Here is a 19,580-nt window from a genome sequence, read left to right as displayed (position 1 = left end):
TCCTTCCCTCCCTCTCACAGTGACTCGCTGCAGAGGATGTGAGGACTTAAAGAGTTCTGCTGCCTCTTGTGTAGTATTTCCAAGGTCCCTGAGGCTTGTATGGGTCCTAGGCCCGAAGGGGCCTTAAAGCCCAGAAGCCAGTTTGGACTGGACATGCTCACACCTTTCACCCCAGTCATTAGAAGACTTTAAGTGACAACCCTCTGCACTCGCTGCAGCCTCCTCTACACTACTGGGCAGCAGTCCATTTTGGAGGTTACAGAAGCACAGATCAGTGTCATAACGTCCCCATCTTTAAGGAAGCACAACAAATGCAGCTGAGGAAAAGGTACGTCTGTCCCCACCCACTAGCCAACCCTATGTGCTTATTTTATTCCACAGCAAGACAGAAGCCAAGAGCAGCTCAAAGCAGCAAACCTGTTTGCGTGTGTATACGGCAACCTCATCTCCCACAGACAGACTGGGTTCAAGCGCAGCCTTAGCCAGGCAGCCCCCAAAGGTACCCTTCCCAGTGCCTGCAGCTCCCCTCCTGACTGCCGATACAGAAAGGGGGCAATTCGCCCCCTTCGGTCATAATTACACCAAACCCAGCTGCAGTTTATCACAGCAAGGGCTACTTTGCCAAAATGGTGGCCTGAGGGGGAAATATTAAGCCCCTAATATTTCTCCATTAAAAACTGTCTGCAAATGGAGTGGGTAATTATTTTCCACTGTATACTATTATTCTTGCGGTCCCTCCCACTCCCACATTCACCTCCACACAATCCTTTAAGCATTACCATAATAGGGATATATTTCCCTATTAAGCTCTTTCTGAATTTGTTTAAAAATAAAATCGGTCTCTTGCCTTTTCTTCTTTAATTTGCATCAGAGAACTAATGGCAGATTTGATAGGTGGTTAGGTAAAACCTCTTTAAAACTGTTTAGCAAAGTTTATCTTCTTTCTGTCTCTTGCGCAGAAGCAGTGGACAATGACGAAGTTGTTCTAAAGATGACTCACACAAACTCTGTGAAGTCTCGGTCAAGAGATTTTATTCCCAGACCGGGTACAAGCATTACGGTAGCCAATATATTTTCGACTGTTAACATAAACAGCAATTAACTGTACACTTTCAAACAAAAGTCTTTCATCTCCTATACGTCGTAAATTACAGGAGCAGTCCTTCAGAATATTTTACAGGCAATACTCTTCGGACAGATGTCGTCTTCTTATTTGCACTTCCAGCTGATGCTAATTAAGCTCAGAGTACCACTCCCATATATAAAGGAAAAACTCTGGAGCCTTCTAGAAACTTTCTACTTATTTCTGGCAGAATGATTCCCTAACACAGAGACCAGTCTGTTTTTCAGGGGTGAAGGATTTTTCCTATTCCACTTCCAAAGCCCTATATGGCTTGGGTCCAGGCTGCCTGAAGGACCATATCTCCCTATATGAGCCTGTCTGGGCTTTGACGTCTTCTGGGGAGACGCCACTCTCAGTCCCAGCACCTTCACAGGCACATTTGCTGAGGACATGAGAGAAGGCCTTCTTGATGTCTGCTACCAGACTGTAGAATGCCCTTCCATGGGAGCTTTGCCTGACTCCCTCTCTGCTTTTGCTGGCAAGCAAAGACTTCCTTGTTCTAGCAGGCCTTTGGCCACTTAATGTCTGTTGTGACAGGTTCTTCTGAGGGTGGGTGTTGCACTTTGCGTGTTTGCACTTTAAATTGGTTTTAAGTAATTTTTAATAGGGTTACAGTGGTACCTCGGGTTAAGTACTTAATTCATTCCGGAGGTCTGTACTTAACCTGAAACTGTTCTTAACCTGAAGCACCACTTTAGCTAATGGGGCCTCCTGCTGCTGCCACGCCGCCGGAGCACGATTTCTGTTCTCATCCTGAAGCAAAGTTCTTAACCTGAAGCACTATTTCTGGGTTAGCGGAGTCTGTAACCTGAAGCGTATGTAACCCGACGTACCACTGTACTTATTTAATTGGTGTTTTTTTTAAAAAAATATTTTTATTGATGGTGTGTTTTTAGCTGCAACTGTCTTAATCGATGTTGTGAGCCAGCCTGGGAGGAAGGTGGGACAAAAAATAAAATAAATAAAAAATAAGTCTGTTATGCCCTGATTTTGCAGCCATGTCACAGTAATGCTTGCTCTGCAGTCTGGAGATGAGGGCAGCTTGGCCCTAAGAGGCCTCCTTAGCTGCAGCACCATAATAAGCATGTTTGCAGGGCTGCAGCTCCAATCTTGGCTCAGGGGGCAGAATCAGCCAATGAAAAGGGAAAGGGGTGCTGCAGACAGTGCCATCCCCACCATGCCAAGTCCTCCTCCTTTTCACAAAATCTGCCCCCAGTGTCTGGGTGCCAGGACTCACAGGAAGCCACTGGGAAAGGAAAACCAGATATGGAAATTATTCTCCAGGTTTTTTGTTTGGTAACAATTAGTTGCACCCTTAAGGCAAGCACTATACCAGGGTGGACAACTTGTAGCACTTGGGCTAATAACATGCAGGCCAAACCCTGATTTCAAAAGCCCTCTGCAAGCGGTCAGTTTGGGCTTCTGGCAAGAGTGAATTGTACTGCCCTTGGTAGTTCATTGGATAGCGGGAAAGGGCGTGTCTCTCTGCTCTGGTCCTAATGACCCTCAAGAGAATGCTGGGGAAGCAGGAAGAAGTCCATCCCTAGTAATGCCTGCTCTGGGAATCTGAGATTGAGGATCCATGGGCTGCTCTGCTCAAAGCAAGACCTGTATGCTGCTGACGCTGCTATGTCAGCATAGCAATCTCTTAAAGGTAAAGGTAAAGGTACCCCTGCCTGTACGGGCCAGTCTTGACAGACTCTGGGGTTGTGCGCCCATCTCACTTAAGAGGCCAGGGGCCAGCGCTGTCCGGAGACACTTCCGGGTCACGTGGCCAGCGTGACATCGCTGCTCTGGCGAGCCAGAGCCGCACACGGAAACGCCGTTTACCTTCCCGCTGGTAAGCGGTCCCTATTTATCTACTTGCACCCGGAGGTGCTTTCGAACTGCTAGGTTGGCAGGCGCTGGGACCGAGCAGCGGGAGCGCACCCCGCCGCAGGGATTCGAACCGCCGACCTTTCGATCGGCAAGCCCTAGGCGCTGAGGCTTTAACCCACAGCGCCACCTGCGTCCCTTAGCAATCTCTTAGGGATTCATTATTGTACAGGCTTTGAAACAACGTATACTGCACATTTAATTATGAGGCTTCTCTCTCTATGAAAATTGTAACATAGTGTTCACATTATTGTTCAAGACATTGAGGATGCCACTGCATGGAACAGTGGTCTTCTTCTCTGAGAGATATCTCACCAAACAGAGTTGTGGCGCACTATTCCAACCCATGCACAACATCTCCCCAGAGCAAGGCACGGGTGGAGGCAGAAATTGGGGACCCCTGCTGATGCCTTCTAAACCAGTTACAATTCCAAGAGGATTAAAGCACAGTATCAGTGCCAAAATGTTGCAAATCCATTTCAAGTAGGTAGGCTATTCCCACAAAATCAGAACCATTGGTCGAGAAGGAAATGTAATGTTGCTCAACTCGATTTGATTCTGTGAAGAAGGCAACTTTTGTATGTGTGCATATGCATCATATAGGAAGTCTCAATCTGTGTTTAAGGAAACTGGAGGAGTTGGGTGTGTGTGTTTTTTAGAGGAGGCCTATTTTTAACAATGCATTCAAGCACATGTGTATAACCACCCCCACCCCCCAGTATGTCAAGATGATAATGTTGTCACTTTCGAAAATAAAATGCAAAAGGCAGAAAGTCAAGTAACATTACATTGCCCTGTCCTTAAAAACTTAACTCCAGTTAAGATGTCTTTAAACAGGGCCTTCCTAATCACAAATCTTAATTTTCAGCACACATTTTTGTGGTGGTAGGGATCTGAGGAGCAGGGTAAGGAGAATGCATCCCCGCTGCCCAGCACCAAAGAAAACCTATTATTCCACTCTAACAGAAGTTGCTCGCACCTATAAATTTTATTTGAAAATTTCAAATAAATTGTTTGCGAAGTCCGAAGGGAATAAAACGGTTGGGCTCCTGGGATCTCCCACTGCTCTGCACAGCTGTGCATGTGAGGCATGGCTGGGTGACCCTTGCCCTAGTGAGGCATTTGGAGAATGGAGCCATGCCTATCTGCTAAAGAGATTAAGACACACCATCCAGGAACTTCAGAAGGAGAGGGGGAGGTGATGGTTTAGCACAGTGGTTTTCAACCAGTGTGCCATGGCACCCTGGGGTGCCTTGAATGATAGTCAGGAGTGCCACAGGCAACTCTGGTCTCCGTCCCTGTTCCCTTCCCTCCCTCCCTCCTTCCTCTGATGCCCTATCACATCTTTGCCTCCCAAAGGCTTGCACAGCTGTTTGTTGCAGCAGCCCTGGCTACAAGCTCTGCAGGTGAATGGTGTCTCTGGGGGTGGTCAGAAGGTGCTGGTTGCCAGGAGCTGAGGTGGCCTTGGAGTAGGCCCAGCAAGCAGGCGAGGGAGTCCAGCCAGCCAATCCACCAGCCCTTGCTGTAGTCCCAGGCCTCTATGGGGCAGTGTGAGGATGCACCTCTCTTTGGGGCAGGGTGAGCAGCTCAGAGACCAGGGGTGGCAGCAACAGCTGCCCAGAGGACTCCTAAGGAGAGGGGAGAGGAGAGGAGGCTGAGGGAACACTCCACAAGGGAGGGTATTTGAAAAAAGGGTGAGAGGCTGCCAGCTCTGCTGGAAAGCAGTGGCACAACTGGGCTCCTGAGCCCCACAGGGGTGCCGCAGAAAGAATGTAGTTGGTCAAGGGAGCCGTGATTGGAAAAGGTTGAAAATCTCTGCTTTAGCAGAACAGGCATCTATATGTTACCTAAACAAATCATTGCAGCTGCCTGACGAAGGAGAATGGCCAGATGCAAGGGAGGGGGGAAAGGCATAAATAATCCATACGTTTAATAGCTCTATAGCAAAGAGCACTTTAGCAAGCACCCATCCAGCTGCACCTGCCATATGCCCCCTTTACTTGGCAAGTATGGGGATCCGCCTGCTCACCCCCTTTGCCCCCCAAATCACTTACTTTCTACAATTAAACACACATCTCAACATTATAGGATGGCTTTTGTCCTCTAAATAATATTGAAGCAGAATAAGCATGTAAACATCATCTGACAGGTTGTACTCAAACTTACATGAAGCAGGACCAACATCATCTGAAACATGTGTCTGGTTTCCCCTGTCTGAATCAGAGGGGTCTCACTGTGGAAGCAGCCAAGTCCACATGAGTCAGCCATTCACCCCTCAAGCTAACGCTGTTGATGTGAATAATAGAAATTGTGCAGAGGCACAGAGGAAAATGTAGGGATGGAAGAATGAGTGCACAAGAGCCATCTTTCTTTCCTTTCCAGCTGGGGCTGCTGCACATGAAATTTGGATAGTGTTGTGCACAAGTCACTTCCCTTCAGAGCCTGGCCTTGAGAATGCCAGTGCCTAGCTCTGGGCTGGGCTGACAGTTACCATTAAAGAAACCCCCTCTGTGTTACAGACTCCCCAGGTTCTGCTGTGAGAATTTAGGATTTACAAGCTAACGATGGAAGGGCACTGCTGTCAGAAAACCTCAGAATGCATTTATGTGCTCCATTACAGACACGTTGTTATGGAAACAGGGGAGGAAAAGAACTGGGGCTGCTGAAATAGAGGAAGCTTCTGGCTTAATATTGCAAGCTGAAATTCCTTGAGCACGGGAGCAGCACCCCAGTCAAGGCAGTTCCAGCTCATCCCACCTGTCCTATGCGGAGTGAGTCCAACTCGAGTTTACCAGCGTTTGTCAATAAGAAAAGGCCACTCACCATCCAAAAGCGAGCCTTAAAACATTTTATTTTCTAACAAAGCCAGACTCAAGCATCAGATGTATTTTCAGGCACCTACATTTAAAAGAGGTCTTTGAATCTCTTTTTGTAGAAAATGCCAGCACAACATTATGACCTACTGAGCCAAATGCAGCCCACTGGCTGTGTCCTGCGGCCAGCCAGATGGTTGCTTGACAACTCCCCTGGCAGGCAGTAAAAGAAAAAGTGGGGGTGGGGGGATGGACAAGCAGATTATCAAGCATTTGGCTTGCTGAGTCACAACTTGTGCAAGCCTGCCTGATTTATTTGTACCCAAATTGACAAATTAAAAAAATATTCTTTTGCTTAGGGACTGGCCTGGTTAAATAATTGTACACAGATCTGACACCAGATATGGCAATCATTCAGGAATCAGTAGGAGAACTTTTCAGCCTACTGGGCCTCTCTGTTACAGTGGTACCTCGGTTTACGAACTTAACCTGTTCCAGAAGTCCATTCTTAAACCAAAACCGTTCTTAAACGAAGGTGCGCTTTTCCTAATGAGGCCTCCCGCCGCCAGTGCCCTTCCACCATTCTGATTCCATTCTTAGACCAAGCTAAAGTTCTCAAACCGGGACACTATTTCCGGTTTTGTGGAGTTCGTAAACCGAATCGTTCTTAAAGAGGACTGTTCTTAAACCGAGGTACCACTGTACTGAGCTTAATGTGGCCTGGAATTAAGCAGCTTTAAAGGGGAACATCCAGGGTGAAATTGCAATTTATGAAAATTTTCAGTTCTAGTCAATTGTGTCTAAATAGAGACCTTGTTCTACTGTCTCAGTACAGATGCACAAAATTCACACAGCAATCCCAAGATGATTCTGTTATCGCCAACCACTGCTATTGTGAAAGGTGACCAGGCTCTTTTTGCAGACACAAGAGGATCACACTCTATGCATTTGATGAAGTGGGCTGTAGTCCATGACAGATTATGCCACAATGCTCCCACAAGACCCTTTGCTGACAAAGTTAACAAATCTTCATAAAATCTTGTCTTAGAAAATTGCCAGTTTCACCAGTTTAAAAAAAACAAAACCCTACAAGCAAAATAAGCAGACTGTTGCATGTCCAAAACATGTTCCTCAATACACAGAACAGAGCACTCTGTCAAACAAGGCTGCATGATGCTAGGGCTGTTGGGATTTCTAGTCCAAAACATCTAGAGGGCACTGGGTTGGGGAAGGTCAACATGTACCCTCACTGCCTAGGGCTGAGTTCTCCCAACCACTCCAAGAGTGCTCACTGGAGCACAGAAAAGAGAGCAAAAGGTGCCCATAGTCATTCTTGATACAAACTCTTGGTTTTTTTTGTGTGTGTGTTTTTATACACCCCCTTGTGTGTGCCAATTAAGCTCAGGCCTCCCGAATTAGTCTCATTTTGGACATCCAATAGTATCTTCATTTTTTTTAAAGGACACATGTAAAAAAAACCCTATACTATTTTTCATAGTGGTCAATTGTCCATTTATTCTTGGCTCCTTCACACTGAGCAATTGTGTAAAATTCTTGTCTTGATAATATTCCTCAGATTATCTTTAGCTTAAAAGACCGGGGTTATGCATTCCTTTGTCAGGAATGATTATATTCCAGCTTTTTCCTGGTCTAATGTGCACATATCTTTGTACGCCCACTAAATGTTGAACATGCAATAGTTCCATTACCTGAACCATAACCGTGCTCTGATCCTCTTCTATTGCAGAATCATATTACCGTACTTTGTAGGATTGCTAGTTTCTATCTTCTACCACATCCCTCAGGAAATATTGATGACTTTATAGATAGTTGCTGATTGAAAATATTAAATTCAGCATGATGGCTTGCAGTCTCATCAAAAGATGTTTTCTCTGAAGTATCACCAATTTAATGCATTTACTCCTTGCAACAATACAAATAACCTTTAGGACTGCAGACTTAACACTCCCTAATCAGGAAACGGCTTGATTGCAAAGGAGAAAAAGCTTAAACAGAAATAGATTTGATTCAAAACCAAGGATAACAGCAACAGTGGAAATTGTATCTGATGGAAGCAGTGGCTCTGAACTGTCCAATACATTTATGACCATTGACACTTTGGGTCACGTACATCTCAGGTTTTCCATTCTCAGTGACAATAGAAGATTGCTGGAACAGTCAGGGGCTTTTGGAGTTCAAACGCTTACAGCAGCCCCTCTGCAAGGATTACTCATCTAAGCAAACGAAACAGATATTGGCCAGGCAGGCCATGCACATTTCCCCTAACGGCAAAAGGAACAGTGGAATGAGCATGGTGGCAGGCAGAGCAGCAAACCATTCCTAATAAAAACCAGTAATGTCTAATACTAATTCAGGTCCATCAAAACGTTGCTTGAACCCAGCATGGCAGCCCTGTACCTCCACCCAGTAGTTGCCAAGTATGCCTGCACACTCACTGACATATTCATGCCCTATATGTTATGAACATTTTGGGGCAGGAGCCCTTGGTTCTAAAAGGGCATTGATTGATGGATTCCATTTCAATACAGAAGGAGGTAGACTCCACCATGGTAGCAGAGCTGGGGTGTGAGAGTGCCAGAGCTCTGTCTAGTCAGGTTGTATGGGATCATTTTCAACCTATTGCCTCCAAGGATGTGGACAGGCTGCTTGGATGAACGAAACCAACCACCTATCTCCTTGACCCTTGCCCATCCTGGCTCATAAAGGTGAGCCAAGCAGGTTGGACAATGGGCTGTGTGGGATGGTGAAGGCTTCCCTCTGTAGGGAAGTCTTCCCTGAACCCCTTAAAGAGGCAGTTATTAAACTTCTTCTTTAAAAAAACCATCTTTGGACCCAGCCATTAGGGCCTATTATCGCCCAATCTTCCATTCCTGGGCAAGGTCCTTGAGCGGTTGGTTGCTGAACAACTCCAGGCCAGTCTGGAGGGTGTGAACCATTTGCATCCCTTCCAATTTGGATTCAGGCCCCATCATGGGACTGAAATCTTTTTAATGTTTAATGTTTTAGATTTGTCAGAAGCTGCCCAGAATGGCTGGGCAACCCAGTGACATGGGTGGAGTGCTGCTACTACTACTATTACTACTACTACAGTAGTACCTCAGTTTTCGAACGTAATCCGTTCCAGAAGACCGTTCGAGTTCTGAAATGTTCAAAAACCGAAAACTCAACAGCCGACAGCTAGGCCACAGGATCTTGCACTCAGTGGAAGCCGTGTGGCATGTTCGACTTCCGAGGCGTGTTCGAAAACCGAATCATTTACTTCTGGTTTTACGGAGTTCGTAAACCGAAATGTTCGTCAATGGAGACGTTCGAAAACCGAGGTACCACTGTACTCATAATGCCCTTCATCAGAAGACCATAGGGAGGTGTACAATATAAAACCACAAAAATACATAACAGAGTAACAAACAGAAACAATAACAACCCCCACTTGTGCAAGTAACTTGGATTCTTCTCCATCCTGGATGATTACAGCTGCTTTTGAGGGACTGAGACTTTGGCTCCCCAAAGTTTCCCATAGAGATGAAGAGAAGACAACTGTCAGGCCTCTTCTCAAAAACAAAACAAAAAAATCTTATCTACCAGACTGAGGCTGAATCTAAGCAACATACAGCAGCCTTCCCTAATCTGGTGCCCACCAGATGTTTTGGGGTTCAATTCCCATCAGACCTAGGCGGCATGGCTTTATGATGCTGTGGATGATGAGAGTTGTAGTTCAAAACGTGAGGAGGGCACCAGGTTGGGGAAGGGTGATCACAATGAAGGTCGGCAAGTTATACTTGTAAGATTCAATCAAGTTCAGGGTTTGGGTGTTGCTCTGGATACAACATTATGCTACAAGGGGAGGACAATTTCTTGGAGTACATTTCACCAGTTTACATCTGATGAGAGGGCTGTAATTATGTAATTATTTAAATTTATAGAAGGCTCCCCCCCCCAAGTTAAAGATTGTTAGAAGGCATGCAGTGAGAGAACTGAAACAAGAACAAGAGCAGAAGCCTCACTGTTCAAGAGCCAACTTAGCTACATTTCCTGGTACTCCTGAATTAACAATTTTCTTTCTGTAGGCTCATTTCAATAGCCTTCCTTGGCAAACATGTCTGATTATCTAAATGTTCTAGGTCAGTCTTGCTGGCTGGGGCTGATGGGAGTTGTAAACATATTAATTTTATTTAGGGAAAGCATTTATAATCTACATTTCATCCAAAGCTCCTAGAATGAAAATAGACATAGCCCAATCCAAAAATGAACAAAATTAAAGCAGTGTAAAAGGAAACAAGAAGTAAACATCAGGAGGCCACCAGGCCAGGGGACGAATGATGAACCAAGCCCAGATGGCTCAGCTTCTAGTGGCAAATTTTAACCTTGATCTGAAAAAGTTGCATTGACCTCTATATCTACAATCCCAGAGTGGTATCAAGGTATGCAGGACTTTTCAGGACTGCTTTGCAACTCTGCAAACAATCCAGGCAAGATTGTTGCCTGATCTCTTCCCTGCCTAAACCACATTAACCATTATAACAGCGTTTGAAATGATGCTTCACTCTCTCCCACCATTTGTTAGAACAGAAGGATCTCTCAATGAAGCAGCTCTTACCCCCGACTCGAGCTGCTTGTCATTCTCCATAATTGCACATCAATTATAAATAGAGCCTGAGATTACTACTTAATTGCATCCTACAGAAAAGGGTGCATTCCCCCCCTCCCCAATTATATAAAAAAGTGCTTTGTTTCAAAATTCATAGGCCTGTAGGTTCTCCTCAGTTCCTATGGACACCAAGCTGAATTATCTGTTTCAGGAGAATATTGCCAGGAATACTAAGCCCTTCCTTTATTTCCCAGAGGGGGTGACATTATCAGAGGTTTGGAAAGATCTCCCAAGCTTTCTGAAGTGCTTCAGATGAATAGGGGAAGGCAAAGCAGAGTGTGCAAGGCTCCTGAGACATTTGCTCTGACATTTGTTCTACCTCTATTCTCAGAGGCTATACACTGCTGAATAGCAATTGCTGAGAACTGCAAGTGGGGCAAGCGTGTGGGCTTCCCACTGGGGCATCTGGTTGGCTACTGTAAGGACAGAGTGCTAGATTAGATGGGCCTTTGACCTGATCCAGCAGGCTGTTCTTATGTTCCTACCCACAACCCCCCAAACTCTGCAAATCTTCAACAACATTGTGGAGGCACAACTATGACTTCAGCTGTGACACTGAGATTGGGATCTGCAAAATGGCTTGCAGGATAAGCCCTGAGATTCTCCATCAAAGCCAGACATAAATATGGAATTTTCATCTGCTGAGCACACACATTATCAGCAGTGGCCATGAGCGCTCTTTTTCTGCATGAAGAATATTTCATAACAAAGCCATTGATTGGATACCAGGAATTCCATACAGAGAACCTTCTGCAAACAAAGCATCTACAATTATGCGTGTTACCATCTTAGTTAAATTATATATTGAAGAAAGAGACTGGAAAGCACAAACAAAACTGGCAACAAAGGTCAAGTCAAGGAGGGTGAATGCAATGATCCACGCACACTTCTGCATATGCAGTCATTTCCATAGTTACTGTATCTGTTTGTTCAAGCAAACTGGAGGCCAGTATTAGCACCATAAAGAGACTGCAAAGGGAGTCGGTTTTTATGATATGGACAGAAGCTGTTTAGTGAACACCATAAAATTCTCTGTGAAAACCCACGCAGATAGTGAGTCTCAGACCAGCGGGTGCCATTTTAAACAGCACAAAAAGGTTAATTCAACTTAATTTTGAAGCTTCAAAGGCTTTCTGGAACTCCTTTTTTAAACTGTGTCATGTACATCCCTCCAGAATACTTTACCCAGAGTTTTCTGTATTTACACGGCAACAGTACCTGCAAGAGGAACACAACATCCAACCTAAAAGTGGCTGCCAAGACAATGATGTCTCTTTACAAAAAGAGAGTCACGTGGTCCAACGACTGGGTCATCATATCTTCTGAGCTTTGAAGGCAGAGCAGCAATGAAACTTCAGACAGAGGGCATTAGTAAGCCCTATCCTTTTCCATTATGATAAAACCATTCTGTTTTGGTCACAGAAGCTAGCCCATATGAAAGGCTTATAGGAAATATAAGGGCAGTTATGATGCTCGACACCTGTTTCTAGGATACCTTCTCCTTGAGCACTCAGAAAAGAAACTGAGCATCATGCCTGGAACCCACAAGCAGTATCAAAATACACATAATGAAACAATGAAGACTGGAGGAGATGGGGGATGGACGAAAGCTACATTTGGACTTACCGTTTGGTTATCTTCATACAGCTTCAAGTCATATCCACTCAGCTCCACACAGAAAATTATTGCTGTAACCCCCTCAAAACAGTGGATCCATTTTTTGCGCTCAGACCTCTGCCCGCCAACGTCCACCATTTTAAAAGTCAGCTCTTTGAAAGTAAACTTGTTTTCCACAATCCCTGTGGTCATGTCCCGAGAGCGCAGAATGTCTTCAACCGTCGGGATGTAATCTAATGCAGCAATCCTTTCTAGGTCATTCAAGTAGTAGGCAGCATTATCCTCTAGATGGTACTCGTTGGAGCGACAGAAACACTCCTGTACCCCGGGGTCAGCCCAGAGCCTCTTCATCACCCCAAGCAGCTCAGGCGTGATCTCCCCTTTGCTTTCCGCAGGGCCCGTCAGAGCAAAGAGCTGCACCGCATCGTAGGCGCGATCGGGATTGTGGAACTCGATTTTCAGAGTCGCCAGGGCGCGGATGATGCGAGTGAGGGAGTCGATGGCGTTATAGATAATCAAAGGCTTGTACTCCTTGCAGGCCTCCAAGTTGAAGCCGCCGCTGTGGATGATTTTCATCTGCTTGACAATGGTGCTTTTGCCAGAGTTGCTGGTGCCAAGAAGTAAGAGCTTGATCTCACGCCGCTGCCGCTGACTCTCAGAGCGCAGGTGGCGGTCAATTCTCCGGGACCGCCGCGCTGCCTCTTTCTCCTCAGAGCTTTGCCTACATCCCATGGTACAGCAGAGACTAGCAGAAGGGGATAGCTGTAGACACACACACACACTCTCTCTCTCTGCTTCCCAGAAATAACTGCAGCGATTCTTTTTATCTGGTGTATCTTCTAGGAGCAGGGTGAGAGTACTGTCCAATTTGTGATGCCCTTCAATAGCCCAGGACCAAGTACATCAGTCCCAGGAAGGTTGCAAAGTCATAACAGACAACCACAAACAAACAGTAGCTTCAGCAGAGCTCATTAGCACTCCCATTTTCTGAGGAAGCATTTGCACGTTCCTCTTATGGAAGGGAAGCTTTCCTTGCCCACAGAGTGGTCAAAATCTGCCCAGTGTCCCCTTTTGCTCTCCTGCATAGCTCTCCTGCACAAAGGCAAGGAGGAGGTGCCCTGGCTTCTGCCGCACTTCTAAGTTTCACTCGTAGTTTCCAGTTGCTGTAGCAATGCCATCAGGTGCAGTGAAAACTCCTGTCCAGTCCTGTGCTGCATTTATCCGGCTTCCCTTTCAGACGTGATTCTTTATGCTGGTCAAGTTTGGGTACATGAAGCCACAGTCTCCCCCTGTTAAGACAGTGGGACAGAGGGGGAAACGTTAAATGAACTTCTTTAACTGGGGAACTTGAACATCTTATCCTCCCCCAAGCAAGCAACCCAAATAGAAAGCAGGAAATCTTGGAATGGAGCAAAAACACAGCTAGCTGAAGGCTGAGGAGCCCTGGAGATTGTGTGCCTGGCACAAAAGCAAACCTAATCCCTTTGTCATCCCAGCCTGATGTTTTTATTACCCAAACCCACATGAGCTGTTTACAAGCTCTTCTCATGAAGAAGACAACCCTCCTCTTCCTGCACAGCCCTGTCTTGACTAGTTTTTCCCAAAATGAAGGAAAGAAGAGGAAAAGGGAGACAGATCCACCATTTCCTTCCCTGTTGCCTCAGAGTCCAACACCCATTGAATGCACATGTGCAGGTACACACACACACACACACACACACACACACACACACACACACCATTGCTTTCCTTTCTCTCTTTTTGACATTGAACTTTTTCTTTTGCAATTCATGGAGTGAATTTTTAAATCAAGATCTTAAAGCAAAGCTTTCCAAATGGGTTTGTCTGAAGTAATGGGCTTTCTTTCATTGGAGAGTTTTAAACAGAGTTTGAATGGCTATCTGCCAGGGATTCTTTAACTGTGATTCCTGTATTGCAGGGGGTTGGACCAGATGAACCTTGGGGTGCCTTCTAACTCTACAATTCTATGAGTGCAGAAACTCTGTTGCCTTTAGAGCAGCCTTCCCAAACCCCATGCCCTACAGATGTTGTGGACTATAACTCACATCAGCCCGGGAGGGAGGGAGGCTATTTTAGAGGGTCTTTGTGGGCTCCTCAAATACCCAAATAGATCCTCACTCCTCAACTCAAACGAGAGGGAAGCCTTAGCATGTATGATGGCCTTTGTTGACATTTGCCCCTTGTTCTTCCTGCCTCACCCACCCTTGTTTCCCTTAAGCTTTCTTCCTCTACTCTTGATTAGGGATGGGAGAGAAATTTGATTCAGCCCACATTTAAAGGTAAACCCACTTAACTGGAACTTTCCAAAACAATATAAGGACTGCAACACAGGCAGCCTTCAAAATTCACACTTCTGCGAATTTTGTAGTGCAGTTCTCCAGCCAAGTAATGTGTGCACAAAAATGCATCTGCTGAGTTAAAGTGTGCCCCAAAATGCAAATGTATGTGAAAATAGCATACAGTAATGCATTATATTTGGGAAACTGCTCTGCAAACATGTGTCTATTGGGCAAAATGCCATACAAAAACGTGTCTCTTAAGAGAAGTTCACACTAAAACGCTGATAAATTTCAGTGAGGACCTTTGTAAAATGATGTGGAAGTGTAGAGAACTGAATTTAAAGTTGAGAAGAATGAGAAACTTAAATTGACAGATTTGCCCTTCAGCAATTCAATAATCAGCCACTCCAATGATCTCATAATTAGCATGTGCATACCTGTTTTGTATCTGAAGTGCTCTGCTATTTCCTCATGTCTTCCCCTATATTATGACATTTCCTGCTGATTTCTCCCAACACACTTCAGCCTACAGTAAGTTAAGCTGTCCCTCCCTGTCAGAACCCCAGCAGGAACCAGTAGAACACATCCAGTCTGACTCAACTTTCTAAATTGAGCAAAAAAGCCAGGATTCCTTTACAGCATTCTCTAACCTGGTGTCCTCCGCATATTTTGGACTGCAACTACCAGAACAGACATAATTTTATTGTATGGTGCTTAGAAACTTTGCTGATTAAATGGCATACATAAATAAAAACATATGATCTGATTTGAACATTTTAATCAATATCCTGGACACCTTAGCCTTTACTACTTTGTTGCTTCTGTCATATTAAGACTTCTTGACATTATTATTTTCTGTCTTTATAAAGGGGAGGGTTGAATCTCCAGCCCATGGGTCAATCTTCATCTGCCAGTGGTCCAATTTGACCCACGAGGCCATTTCCACTGTAACCACAGCCACCTGTCAGTCAACTGACATCACTGGGTGACATCAGCTGATGGGCAGGGTTCAATCCTGCTGGGTACCACCTCACCAAGGCGTTCCCTATAGGGAATGCTCTGGCAAAGCAGACCGCTGTGGAGAGCAGGATTGAAGCCTTCACTTATCTGCTGGTGAGCAGAGTTCAATCCTTCCCTCCACACCACAGGTTAATTTTGACAGGACTGCCCATTCATCATTCTCATGACATCAGGTGATTGGCAGGTGAACTGCCTGCGAAGTGGGGGGAGACAATCTTCTGGTCCACCAGGTCAAAAAAGCTTAATTTTTTTTCTTATGTAGCCCAAAGCGGTTAACCATACAAGATTTTAAAATTTGCAATTTAAGAACCAAAAAGCAACTGTCAATGTCATTTGCAGCAAGCAACTGCAAAAATAAATATTAAAAGCTTCAGAGGGGGGGTAGGTTTTAGGTTCCTCAAATACTTAGCCCAGTTACAGTTAAAAATGAACCGAAGATCAGCTCTTTGGACAATAAGACCAAAGGCTCATCCATTCCAGCATTTGTTTTCACCATACACCAAAAAAACCTGGCCCTCCAGCATCAGAAACAGGAAGCTGAACTGAGTCTTTTCCTTCCTCTTGCAGAAGGACTCTTCTTACATTCTTCCTGAACTCTAATTTGGTTAGGCGTCTGCAGGCATCATTCCTGGAGGAAGGCATGCTATGAAACAGAGTTGGCAGACTCCAGGTGTGTCAGATTGACACGTGTGTGTGTTCGTTTTACTAAAACCCCAAGATCTACCAACCAGTGCCAGGTGCATGAGAGAGATATTTAAAATTAAAGAACAGGGGGCCTTCTAAGCACATTCTGAACCAGGGGGTTTGTTTCCTGTAGCAGAGCTAGACTGAGCGCACACTGCTTTCACACAGAAGTCTACTCCTGGTCAGCTTTCTTCATTTCAGCAGCTTAATTCAGGTGGGAAAAGCAGCTATGCTGTTGCTATCATTAAAGAGCCAGACAGCCTATACAAGTGACTGCAAATCGCACAGAGGTCTACCGGGAGAACCCAGCCCTCCTTATGCCCAACCCTTCTATAAGCCACAATGACTGTGCTCTGCCTCCACAGTCAGAGGCAGCAATGCTTCCAAATACTAGTTGCTGGAAATCACAGGAGGGGAGAGCGTACTTGTGCTCGAATCCTGCTTGCTGGTTTCCCACAGGCATCTAGTTGGCTGCTGTGAGAACAGGGGGCTGGACTGGATGGGCCATTGGGCTAAGCCAGCAGGCTCTTCTGATAACACAGGGATAACTACTGACAACCTCAACAACCTCAGATATGCAGATGACACAACCTTGATGGCAGAAAGTGAGGAGGAATTAAAGAACCTTTTATTGAGAGTGAAAGAGGAGAGCGCAAAATATGGTCTGAAGCTCAACATCAAAAAAACGAAGATCATGGCCACTGGTCTCATCACCTCCTGGCAAATAGAAGGGGAAGAAATGGAGGCAGAGAGAGATTTTACTTTCTTGGGCTCCATGATCACTGCAGATGGTGACAGCAGCCACAAAATTAAAAGACGCCTGCTTCTTGGGAGAAAAGCAATGACAAACCTAGACAGCATCTTAAAAAGTAGAGACATCACCTTGCCAACAAAGGTCCGTATAGTAAAAGCTATGGTTTTCCCAGTAGTGATGTATGGAGGTGAGAGCTGGACCATAAAGAAGGCTGATCGCTGAAAAATTGATGCTTTTGAATTATGGTGCTGGAGGAGCCTCTTGAGAGTCCCATGGACTGCAAGAAGATCAAATGTATCCATTCATAAGGAAATCAGCCCTGAGTGCTCACTGGAAGGACAGATCGTGAAGCTGAGACTCCAATACTTTGGCCACCTCATGAGAAGAGAAGACTCCCTGGAAAGGACCCTGATGTTGGGAAAGATGAAGGGCACAAGGAGAAGGGGACGACAGAGGACGAGATGGTTGGACAGTGTTCTCAAAGCTACCAGCATGAGTTTGACCAAACTGCGGGAGGCAGTGGAAGACAGAAGTGCCTGGCGTTCTCTGGTCCATGGGGTCTAGAAGAGTCGGACACGACTAAACGACTAAACAACAACAAATACTGACACCTCTATGGAGGTACTTGGAGCAGTCCCACCCCCCCAACCAATCTCAATTACAAAATGATCTTCCAATTTACGTTGCACTTTCTGCATGGGCAACGGTTGCTGCCAGCTGATTAGCATATTGGTCCAAGTGCCACAGCCACCCTCCAGCATTTCCTTCCACAAACACGGTGCTTCCCTTTCCTCACAGACTCCTGCTCCTCCAGTCCTCGAGACACTCCTCCTCTTCCTCTTCTGCAGAGGAGGCAGTGAGGTCCAGGCAGCCACAGAGCCCAGATAACTGGATTAGATCAGAGCACTGTCTTTAATCTGTAGAAGCTGATCTGTCAACAGCACCAATTAGGAGCTTAATCCTTTCAATCCCATAGATAAATTGTACAGAATCTGCTCTAGAGCTGTTATACACACCGCAGACTGGTAGCAGTTCATTGGCATTGGTATACATGTGGGTTGGTATACATGACCCTTCTGAAGACATCCATTCCTGCAGGCGGTTTAAAACTTGGCAGATTAATTTTATCTGCCATCTGTTTGACTCCTGCTTATTTTGTTGATGCCGTGCCCTTTAACCCTGTTTTGATATTGATACTGCTTTTTAATTTTTGTTCTGTTAGCTGCCTTGGACATCTTCTGATGGAAAGGTGGGGCATAAATTGACTACAACGAAGTGCCTTTTACTTAAGGAATTTATATCATATGTTCCACGTAAGTCCGAACATGGCTATAACAAATAGCTTGATGATAAAATATTAGCTACTTTATTCATTTGCATTAGCATGCCACACCACAACACAAAGTTAAAATAAATAAAATAAGACAGAAGTTAAATAGAGTTCTGTAGGAAACTTACATTAAATCAGTAAAAAACCAAAATAAGCAAAATAATATATGGAAGACATAAAATCAAAAGCAACATAGATACAGCTAAAGCTGGGGTGGGGTGGGGGGTGTCACTATAGCCTGAAAGTCAAAACACAGATTTTAAAACTACGTAAATTATCAAAAAGGCCTGGGTGAAGAGAAAGGTCTTCAACTGGTGCCAGGTAAACCTTTCTTAGAAGACTGTTTCTTAACCTAAACGGCCTTGACCCTGTATACCTGTATACCTGAACGAGTGTCTCCACCCACATTGTTCAGCCCAGACACTAAGTTCCAGCTCTGAGGGCCTTTGGCGGTTCCCTCACTGCGAGAAGTGAAGCTACAGGCAACCAGGCAGAGGGCTTTCTCAGTAGTGGCGCCCGCCCTGTGGAACTCCCTCCCATCAGTTGTCAAGGAGATGAGTAATGATATAACCTTTAAAAGACATCTGAAGGCAGCCCTGTATAGAGAAGCCTTTTAATGTGTAATGTTTTATTATGTTTCTATATATGTAGGAAGCTGCCCAAAGTGGCTGGGGCAACCCAGTCAGATAGGTGGGGTACGAATAATAATAATAATAATTATTATTATTATTATTATTATTATTATTAACCAGCGTGCCCCTCCTGAAAAGGCCACCATCTCCCTGGTGGATGCAAGCAAGGACAGCAAAACATTTTAAGGCAGGCATGAGTTATGACTAGAAACCCACAGTGAAATTGAAGTTTTCAAGAACACAAACGAAAAGGGAGAAAGGGCAAAGAAACACAACAAAACCAGCTCCCATTCACAGGCTTATTCATCCGTTCACTCCCTTCAGACTTTTCTCCCAGACTCTCAGAATGCCTTACGTGGGGTATGTTCTCTCTCTCTCTCTCTCTCTCTCTCTGGAAGTTCTGACAAGACTCACAGCTGTCTGTCCACCTGTGGGGAGGGAACTGCATGAAGTGCCCTCAAGGCCACACATGGGAGCCAGGCTTGCATTGTAGAGCACAAACAATTCAAAATGGGACTCCTACGAAGGTGAAAAGGAACTTGAGGAAGCAAACAACTGTAAAGCATGTACCGCTTTGAAAATCTCCAAATATGGATTATAACTGTTATCTTCACAAAGCAAATTGGCACCAGTGCACCACTTCACTTGGCACCTCAGATCTCAGTGGCACCTTGTGCTGTGCCAAAATCATTGGGTGTCATAGTTGCATTGAGTTCCATTGGGTGTCATAGTTGCAGCACCCCAGAAGCTCCCCACCCAGTGT

The 19,580-nt window shown here is 45.2% G+C and overlaps 2 protein-coding genes across 4 annotated transcripts in view; one reads left to right on the top strand and one right to left on the bottom strand.

Moving 5' to 3' along the window:
- The window catches only part of RSPH14 (radial spoke head 14 homolog), a 59,731-nt gene that overhangs the window by 14,036 nt on the left and 26,115 nt on the right, over window positions 1–19,580 (top strand). The gene's annotated exons all lie outside the window — the stretch shown is intronic.
- Window positions 1–19,580, bottom strand: part of GNAZ (G protein subunit alpha z) — a 40,587-nt gene that overhangs the window by 5,557 nt on the left and 15,450 nt on the right. The window contains exon 2 of the mRNA XM_079957036.1: window positions 12,107–13,386. Within this exon, the coding sequence (XP_079813162.1) occupies window positions 12,107–12,829 (723 nt within the window). The 5' untranslated portion in view covers window positions 12,830–13,386. The remainder of the gene's footprint in view (window positions 1–12,106; window positions 13,387–19,580) is intronic.

This window comes from Podarcis cretensis (genome assembly GCF_951804945.1).
Source record: "Podarcis cretensis genome assembly, chromosome: 16".
NCBI lineage: Eukaryota > Metazoa > Chordata > Lepidosauria > Squamata > Lacertidae > Podarcis > Podarcis cretensis.
Note: the sequence above shows the minus strand (reverse complement) of the source record. Positions and strands in the feature narration are given on the sequence as shown.